At 33.3% G+C, this 9,226-nt stretch overlaps 1 protein-coding gene across 2 annotated transcripts; it reads left to right on the forward strand.

Moving 5' to 3' along the window:
* The first annotated feature begins 291 nt into the window (after positions 1-291).
* On the forward strand, positions 292-8,889 carry LOC145568156 (uncharacterized). 2 transcript variants are annotated; one of them, XM_081627597.1, is made up of 15 exons: positions 292-530; positions 1,178-1,263; positions 1,351-1,580; positions 2,114-2,288; positions 3,266-3,349; positions 3,869-4,110; positions 4,204-4,420; positions 4,649-4,728; positions 5,483-5,567; positions 5,679-5,810; positions 5,915-6,028; positions 6,119-6,166; positions 6,501-6,585; positions 7,062-7,118; positions 8,748-8,889. In XM_081627597.1, exons 3-15 carry the CDS (start codon positions 1,354-1,356, stop codon positions 8,828-8,830), a joined length of 1,629 nt encoding a protein of 542 aa, XP_081483723.1. In that variant the 5' UTR covers positions 292-530; positions 1,178-1,263; positions 1,351-1,353; the 3' UTR covers positions 8,831-8,889. The 2 variants fall into 2 exon arrangements, with proteins under 2 accessions (XP_081483723.1, XP_081483722.1); XM_081627596.1 differs by lacking the exon at positions 8,748-8,889 and adding an exon at positions 8,001-8,358.
* The last annotated feature ends 337 nt before the right edge of the window (positions 8,890-9,226 follow it).

The following is a 9,226-nucleotide window of genomic DNA, read 5'->3' on the forward strand; positions in this document are numbered from 1 at the left end:
ATCGATCATATTTTTCATACAAATTATATTTCATTATATTTCACTCATTCATTATATTTCTCGAGTATAATTTTACTTACGAACAGATAAAGTCAACATAACCTACTCCCCTCACTAATCAATTAATCATGCAAAAACAACTTTTTTTTTTTTTTTTAATAAAAGATAATAATCACTTTTATAGGTTGATCATTTCCAACTTTTTACATTTGTCATATAAATATATATATACACATACAATCATAATCTATAAATTTCCCCCCAAAAATACCAAAATAAATATAAAGTTGAAAGTAAGAAGAAAAGAGAAGAGAAGAGAAGAGGAGAGAGAAAGAAAGATCATGCGGGCAACGAGGACTCTATAGCTATCGTGGTCATCCCTTCCGAATTCTTCGCTCTTCTGAAAACATCCTTTTTCACCCTTTTTTTTCAATTTATTTTCAATTTTTATTTTCTGCAATTCAGTTTTCTGAGATTTTCGCGGGCCGACGATCACCGCTACTTCTCTTCGGTCTGCGAAATTCTTCACGGTAATCTTCCACATTCTTTGTTTTTGATCTTTTGTCTGATTTTTTATAGTAATTTTTCAATTTCAATCAATCTAGGGTTTTTATTTATTGATATGATGATCAATTTGATGTTGCTGGATTGTTTTGTCGTATTTATTTTATTCAATTGAATTTTCCCGGGTTGAGGCAATTTTTAATTTTTTTTAATCATGATTATGATTATTAATTAATGTTCGTGTTATTGAGATTATGATCTTGTATTGTGGTTGTTGACTGAAATGTATGGAGTTATTATTTCGATTAATTGGATTTTATTGAATACAGAAAATTAGATCAAATTGATTGAGGTTTCCTCAATTTACCCCCTTTTCGATTAATGCTTTAATACAAACAGTTTATTTGCAATTGGCAGAGTTTGTTATATATAGGTATTGCGTTTTTGATTTTCACATTAATGATTTTGTGAATTCTTTGTTTCATTCTTTCCTATTATGAAGTATTTTAGAGGAAACTGGTTAAATTTTGGTTAAATATAATTGCAATTGGGAAATGTTACAATGAGATAGTGAAAAGGTGTGATTTTTTGTGGATGTTTTGAGTTAAAGTATGTTTGAATGCTGTTTAATGTTTAATTCTTTATATAAATGATTTCTGTATTCATGTTGCAGGGTTATTGAAATTTGAATCTGAGATAGCATGCTTTGCAAAATGAGGTTGGATTGATGTTCTTCAATAGTTGCAGATGACGTGATTGGTGGGTATTTTAAAGTATATTGAATCATTGATTATGCAATTTGAAAAACTCAGGAGATCACTGAATAATTTCTTTTCCCAAATGAAGGGTATGGATTCGGCCAAGAGTTGGTTTCATAAGTTGCAGCCACGTGATAAGTTGAGATCTGCATCAAAAAAGAAGGATTCCGGGATGTTGGGAGGTAAGGAAGTGTCTGCCCCGACATCAGATGATGAAACACCGTCAAATGTTACACAACAGAGGGTTGCAGCAGCAAAGCAATATATTGAGAAACACTACAAGGAGCAAATGAAGAATTTGCAAGAAAGGAAGGAGCGGTATGCTTTGAGAACTTTGATAATAATTGATTTTTTTTTTGAACAAAATAATTGCTCGTTTTGCTGATTTAGAACTTGGGAATTGGAATATTTGAATTTAAGTGAAGATTGACTTTTAATGATTGATCAAAATCTTGATTATCTCAGTGCAACTTAGTAAGCAAAATGGCATCTATTGCATAATTAATTTTCGGAAATTCTACGTGACATGAGTTGATGCATGATCACCGCGCTTTGATTTTCTGTCAGCTATATTTATCATATACCACGTTTGCATATTTCATGTTTACTTGTTTTAGTTTTACTCTTCCATTTCTGATGAGGAACATGAAGTTAGTAATCAACTTTTATGTTATTCTTTCCTCGTCTGCTTATATGGGTAACTAATGTCATATATTGCCTCAGTGCATGTGATTGCATCATTGTGAGGGATGTGGTTCATGTGTGCAAAGTTGATTATGGATTCATATAAATTTTAATATAATTCGCTTTGAAGCTTAACTTGATTTATACCACTTGCTATTTGTGACCAGCCGGAGTGTACTAGAAAGGAAGTTGGCTGATGCTGATGTGTCTGAGGAAGATCAGAACAACTTATTAAAGTTTTTGGAGAAGAAAGAGACTGAGTACATGCGCCTCCAAAGGCATAAAATGGGTGCTGATGATTTTGAGCTGTTGACAATGATTGGAAAGGGTGCATTTGGTGAGGTATGTAATTTTCGATTTGTTTAATTTTCACAAAAATAGTTTCTTTTATCCGTTAGTATTTGATGGCATTCAGTCCCTTTTGTCATGGACCCTCATTTTATATCTGCAGACCACGGTAAGGAACATGTCAGTGCTTTATAACAGTGTTTTTTTTTTTAACAGTTTTTTTTTTTTTTTTTTTTTTTTTTTTTTTTTTTTTTTTTTGCAACTCAATATGTACTTATGTAAATAATAAGTGTTGTTATTTTTCTACCAAATCGGAGCATCCTCTGCAACATTACTATTATAATAGCTTACTGTGTAAATATTGCCTCTTCCCTTGTGCTCCTTTTCCAAATGGAGATTGTACCACTACCTAGCTGACAAAGGTTTATAATTATGATAAATGAAGGATTGAAGGGTGATGTAGTTAAGTTTTATTGGGCAGGCCCAGGTTAGAGCTATCTAAAGCTGGTCACATCACTATAGAATAGAATAGTGTTGGTATCCATAAATTTGTAGGTATAAATGGGGAAATATGGAGGATAAGGGTCTGTTAGAATGGCCTTTGAAGGTGTTACTGACATTACGCCTTATCTTTGATTATGAAAGAAGAGGTTTGTGGATACTTCTATAATTTATTATTTTGGCGGAGGAAACTTTGGACATGAAAGAGTCTTTTTAATCTCAACCTTGGCCAATGTGCTAATTACTCATTTTCTTGAATTCGTTGACAACTAGCAAATCATTAAATTTTTCAGGAGTGTCTTATTTTAGAGAGGTGCTTTGTCTAGAAATTGTAGATTTTTAATTACTCTTGGTGTCACAAACTAGTTTTTCTTTGGGATTGTTGGTCTAGGATTTTAGGTCCTTATATATGATAATTTGAAGAAATATCTTTTGTGATTGTACCCCTTTTATTGGTTGCATTTCTGCTGTTTTTGGATTAATTGCGTGCTGTCAGTGCTTAGTTAATTGGTCAAAATTATGTGGGGCAGGTCAGGATATGTAGGGAAAAGACAACAGATCATGTATATGCTATGAAAAAGCTCAAAAAGTCAGAGATGCTTCGACGAGGGCAGGTACGACTATCTCTATTTGTTTCTGTCAACTGTTATTTCTAGTTGTGCTTTTATGTTGATTTTTTGCAACTTCATGGGAAAAGGGTTTTGGTCAGAGGAAATATTGGTCTGTTCCTGGATTAACACTAAGGTTTCTTGTTTGCATGTCAAACATCCTTTTCGAGTAAAGTACATGAATTATAATTGTTTGTTTATGTTGTTTTAGATATCTAATATTGTATGGGTGCTTAGTTATGGAAATTACAGCACACATGATATTACTCAAACCCTTCCTTATCCTATAAAACAAAATGAACTGACATTCATTAATGCGGCACAAATCGGAACATTATATTCTTTGATAACATACTAGAGGAAAGACTATTAGTTTTATTTTTTTAATATAATAACTTATAATTAAATATTTTGTGTATGGCATTACATCAGTTGATTAGCTGATCTGAAATGTCCTATACTTAGTATATGCCATGTTTATTACTTTATTTACTAACTTCATTTCCAATTGCCGTGTAATTGTAGGTTGAACATGTAAAAGCTGAAAGGAATCTTCTGGCTGAAGTTGACAGCAATTGCATTGTTAAGCTTTATTGTTCTTTTCAAGATGAGGAATACTTGTATCTCATTATGGAGTATCTTCCTGGTGGTGATATGATGACTTTACTCATGAGGAAGGATACATTGACAGAGGATGAGGCACGATTTTATGTTGCAGAGACTGTTTTGGCCATTGAATCTATCCACAAACATCATTACATTCATAGGTTTGTGATTGACATTTTATAATGGATATATTGACTGCTGTGATGATATTGCATGGCACACATCTGATTAACCTGTAAGTACAATTTTGACAGAGACATTAAACCTGATAACTTGCTGCTTGATAAATTTGGGCACTTGAGACTGTCAGACTTTGGACTTTGTAAACCATTAGACTGCAGTACCCTTGAAGAAAAGGATTTTGAAGTCCAGAGTGGGAATGGGAATTCGTCAACTGATGATGGCTCTACAAAGCCCAGACGTACACAGCAGGAGCAACTTCAACACTGGCAGAAGAATCGGCGGATGCTTGTATGTTCACATTTTTTTGCTGGAAGATATTGTATTACCTGTGTTTGAAGCATTATCTCCTTGGAGTGTGCAGCTTGAAATAACTTAGTTAGCAATTCATATTATTCCTTTCATGGGTACAAATATGAACTCTTTATTAGCTGTATTGTTATGTAATATGTGAAAAGTTACTGGGCCTTTTATGCTTTGTTCTCTATCTTATGATGTTGATTTATTGATGATGTGCAGGCTTATTCTACAGTTGGCACACCAGATTATATAGCTCCAGAAGTTCTATTGAAGAAGGGTTATGGAATGGAATGTGATTGGTGAGTAATATAAGTATTTCTTCAGTCTAAATCTGGATTATTCTTCGTGTCAATAGGATAAAAACATTCCATTTTAGTGATGCTAAATACTATACTGCCTAAATCTGGATTATTCTCCATGTCCATAGGATAAAAACATTCCATTTTTAAGTTTTGGCTGTTGGCTTAATAATTGTCATTACTATCTCCATGATCTGATTAAAAAAAGCACTGCATCCTTCAGAGGGGAAAAGTTGCTAATTCCAAGTAGAATACTTGAAAATGGCTAAAATTAAGAAAAATATTTTTAATAAGTACCTACATTACGTGCTCTATATATGCTGAAGAATTATGATTTTTGAAATTTTGTCCTACTTGAAAACGTGGGAGCTCACTAAGTGAAGTCGGTCAAGCCACAATTTAGAGGTTACAAATTATGAGCTTAGTAAGGTGGTAAGTTACAAACTGTGGGGATTAAGATCTATTTGAAATTTTTCTGATGGTACACCTGGACATTTCCATCCCAATATTTTTTAGTTAATTTATACATTTGAATCACTTCAATTTGAATTATATGGCTCAGTGCAATACATGTTATGTGTTTGGCTGCATTTTAGTTTTTCTTTTTTTTTTTTTTTTTTTTTTTTTTAACATATTTATGATCTCATGCTTTTATTTTTTGTAACTTGTAGTAAAGGTCCGAGTATTTTATTCACAGTTGATTGTGCCTTGTTGATTGTGTGCCTTCTGAAAATGTATATTTATTGTTCTACAGGTGGTCACTCGGGGCAATAATGTTTGAAATGCTTGTTGGATATCCACCTTTTTACTCAGATGATCCCATGACAACATGTAGGAAGGTAATTGTTTTTTCCTTTTCAGTTACCAATGCTGATATAACCGTTGTAAACTGATGGAGTAATAGATTGATTATGCGAGAGGTGGTTTATAGTGCTTTCCACGTTTTGCAGATAGTAAACTGGAGAACTCATTTAAAGTTCCCTGAGGAAGCAAAAATATCTCCAGAAGCTAAAGATCTCATTGGTAAACTGTTGTGTAATGTTAATCAGAGACTTGGGTCAAATGGTGCTAATGAAATAAAGGTGTTGTATGGTCTGTCCTATTCTTAGTTCTTTAGGAGATCTAAATAGATTTTTTAAATAAGAAGCTAATCTTTTTCTTCTATATCTCTATAAATTTATATTAGGTTCATCCATGGTTCGATGGTATTGATTGGGAAAGAATATACCAAATGGAAGCTGCTTTCCTCCCTGAAGTCAATGATGAGTTAGACACACAGAATTTTGAGAAGTTTGATGAGGTGCTCTCACCTCTTTGTAGTGATACTGAAATTCTACAACTATTTTGCATTTATAGATGGATATACTTACACTTTTTGTGGTATATGCAGGCTGACTTTTCATCCCAATCAACATCAAAGCAAGGTCCATGGAGAAAGGTAATTTGCTGTACTTTTAGTATTCTTATTTATTTTGGTGTTGTTGGTGTCATAATAATACTTCATGCAGTTTAATGATTATGTTCTTGTTCTATATCTCTGGTTATAAATATATTAGCTAGACTACTATGGATTAGCTTACTTTTTTAAACAGGGGAAGCTCTTAAATTACAAATATTTCTTTTTCTGCTTCATCGATTAATCTGTTTTCTTATATTTCTTTCTTTTTCTCTATCTCTGCAATATCATAGTATATGCTCTCTGTTTCTTTCTTTGTCCTGGTATTTTTGTTTCTTATCTAAGTTTTTCTCTCGTTATTATGGCCTTTCTACAGATGCTTTCATCCAAGGACCTAAACTTTGTGGGCTACACTTACAAGAACTTCGAAATTGTGAATGATTATCAAGTTCCGGGCATTGGTATTCTTGCTCTTGCTCTTCTCCTACATTGTGTTTTTAACAGTTGTGTCAATGTCTGAAATCATGTTTTGTATTAGCAAAATGACTGGCTGAGAACGCATAAATCTGATTATACTTTTGTAAAAGGGATCTATTGAGTTATAAAGTTCCATCAACACTTATTAACATAAAGTGTTCTACCTCGTCACTGTCCCAGAGTAAAAAGTTCCTGTTTCACTGTGACTCTCCTAGTGGCTTTTCATGCATAGCAGGATATTTAAATTTGAGTAACTGTATAATAGAACAGTATTAATCGTGAAAAAAAAATGTTGTTGAAGTTGTAGGGTAGTGGGTTAGTTTTCATCTGATTCTTGTATCGTTATTTGCCAACATTTGTATCATAGTCACCTTCATTGGGTCTTTTTCTGAGGCCTCAATACATATTTTACTGCATTGTCTAATACTCTTGACCTTGGTAATCTGGTGGCTACTTGCAGCTGAATTGAAGAAGAAAGACAACAAGCCTAAGAGGCCATCAATCAAGTCACTCTTTGGTAAGTTTGTACCTCTGGGGTTCTTGTCTTGAGTTTGTGTTTCATTTATTCCTATCTGCATTTTGCGTTATCTAGTTCTCTGCGATCTTGGCCGAGAAGCCTAGATATTGTGAAGCCTCCTTTGAAGTTTTGTAAAAACGTTGCTTTGCTCCTGCAACTGCTAAACCAATATTCTTGGAAGAGCTTGTAGACTTGGTTTCTCTTCATGGGTGTTGTTTCAGCAGATTCCTTCACATAGTATTCCTTGCTCAAACCTCACATTTTTTTTTTCCTTTTTTTCTCCTCCCATTTTAATATCACTTTTTATGTGACATATTAAGCTTTTGTTGCAATTGCATATCACCATGATTGGTTGCATATGAAAGTTTAGCAAGATTGTTTTGTTTCTTTCAACTGCTCATGTCTGTGTTCTCCCACCATTATGATTTCAGCCCTTTGGAGAAAATATATACTACTACTATTATACCATCTTTTTCATTTTGATAGCCCTCCCATAAATATTCTCATTCCTTTGGTTACTTGGATGCCTGTACTTTTTGAATATATCGATCTTAAAGAGTTGAAGTTGATGAATAGCATATTCTTGGATAAGCCTTCCACTTATGCTTCTTTTCTATTAATTGATGATTGAAGTGAGACATTTAAAGCAAAAGGAATTGTTTAATCCGATGGTAGAAGGGATGAAATTGATTTGGTCATTTTTCTGGATTTTTTTTTCTTTTCCCATTTGAGATGGCTATATAGAGAGGTTCATGTGTATCAAATCTTTTTGGCTGGAGTTATTTAATCATTCACCAATAGGTTTGGTTGGAGTTATTTAATCATTCATCAATAGGTGACTAGTCCGGGTTTTTTTTTTCACATGTTGCTTCTTTGTGCCAGAGGACGAGTCATCAGATTCATCAGAAGCAGCAACCAGTGGTGATCAATCTGTTAATGGGAGTTTTTTTAATCTCTTGCCTCCTCAATTAGAAGTGTCCCCAGTTCAAACCGATACTCCCCCATCAAAGTTTTCCTAAATACTTCAAGCATTAGGTAACCAAGGAATGTCTGACCTATGATAGATCTGGTCAGTCTATACTTTATAATTATCATTGTTTCATTAAGTACATCTGAAAGCATAGGAGAATTTTATCACTAGCTAATTTTCGATCTTGCTCCTGATTCCATTTTCATTACTGTAAAATTTCCCCCCAAAGTAACCCAACTAAACTGTAAAGTGAATACTATTTGTTGATTACTGATGCCCCATTCTTTTTGTTCCAACCTTTGTACTGTATAACCTGTATCTTGTACAAATGTATTGCTTGTGTTAAGCATTTGGGTTTCCCTTGGTTAATGAGAGATAAATTTCTATAGTTTTCCGATTCATTTCTCCAATGTTCAGCTCAGATGTGTGACCCATACGATTGCAACAAGGTTCATGTTTCTTGTTACTACGTAAGGAATTGTTCTTCACTAAACATTCAACTAGTTTCTTGATTAGAAGTCTTGAATAGGATTTAACCATAAAGGCCTAGGAATGTGACATATTATATATAGTTCGGGAACTTAGAATTGCACAGTTATTCCGATCATATTAAGTGGGGTGCTTTAGGAATATAACCACAATCTACTTGTTGTTTGTAGAAAATATGACGAGTTTTCGATCTCAAAATAGTACGTGTATATATGATCTTGAGACGGATGGAGGATCGGGACATTCACGGTGAAATTATTGCATAAAGATCAACATATGTGCAAGCTTTAAAACTTTGAACTCATGTACACATAGTTTTAACACAAAATCATTGATTATGAATATTTTTTAAGTATTGCTTATTTACTTGTATTAGTAAATTGTAACCCCCTTGTTTTCAATCACAAAAATCATCCCCTTTAGATTAATTTGACTGGATAATCAATTATTAAAATCGTGTTGCACAATAATTTTCACACCGAAATGATAATTTTGTACCGAGCTGGAATACATTATGGACGACAGGTGTGAATGTGATCATGAAATTTTCTTTGGATTGCTTGTAAAATTCATGTAATTAAACCATAGTACAAGGAGATTATCTTTTAAACAATGAATACTCTAGTTGTAAAAGTTTTAAGGAATTGGC

Source organism: Chenopodium album, chromosome 11, assembly GCF_948465745.1.
Source record: "Chenopodium album chromosome 11, dcCheAlbu1.1, whole genome shotgun sequence".
NCBI lineage: Eukaryota > Viridiplantae > Streptophyta > Magnoliopsida > Caryophyllales > Amaranthaceae > Chenopodium > Chenopodium album.

Excerpts from the sequence above, each read along its gene's own strand:
- LOC145568156 (XM_081627596.1), top strand. The coding sequence starts at position 1,354 with ATGGATTCGGCCAAGAGTTGGTTTCATAAGTTGCAGCCACGTGATAAG. Across the intron at positions 2,289-3,265 it reads GAAAGGGTGCATTTGGTGAG|GTCAGGATATGTAGGGAAAA; the intron begins GTATGTAATTTT and ends TATGTGGGGCAG. Across the intron at positions 7,119-8,000 it reads ATCAATCAAGTCACTCTTTG|AGGACGAGTCATCAGATTCA; the intron begins GTAAGTTTGTAC and ends TCTTTGTGCCAG.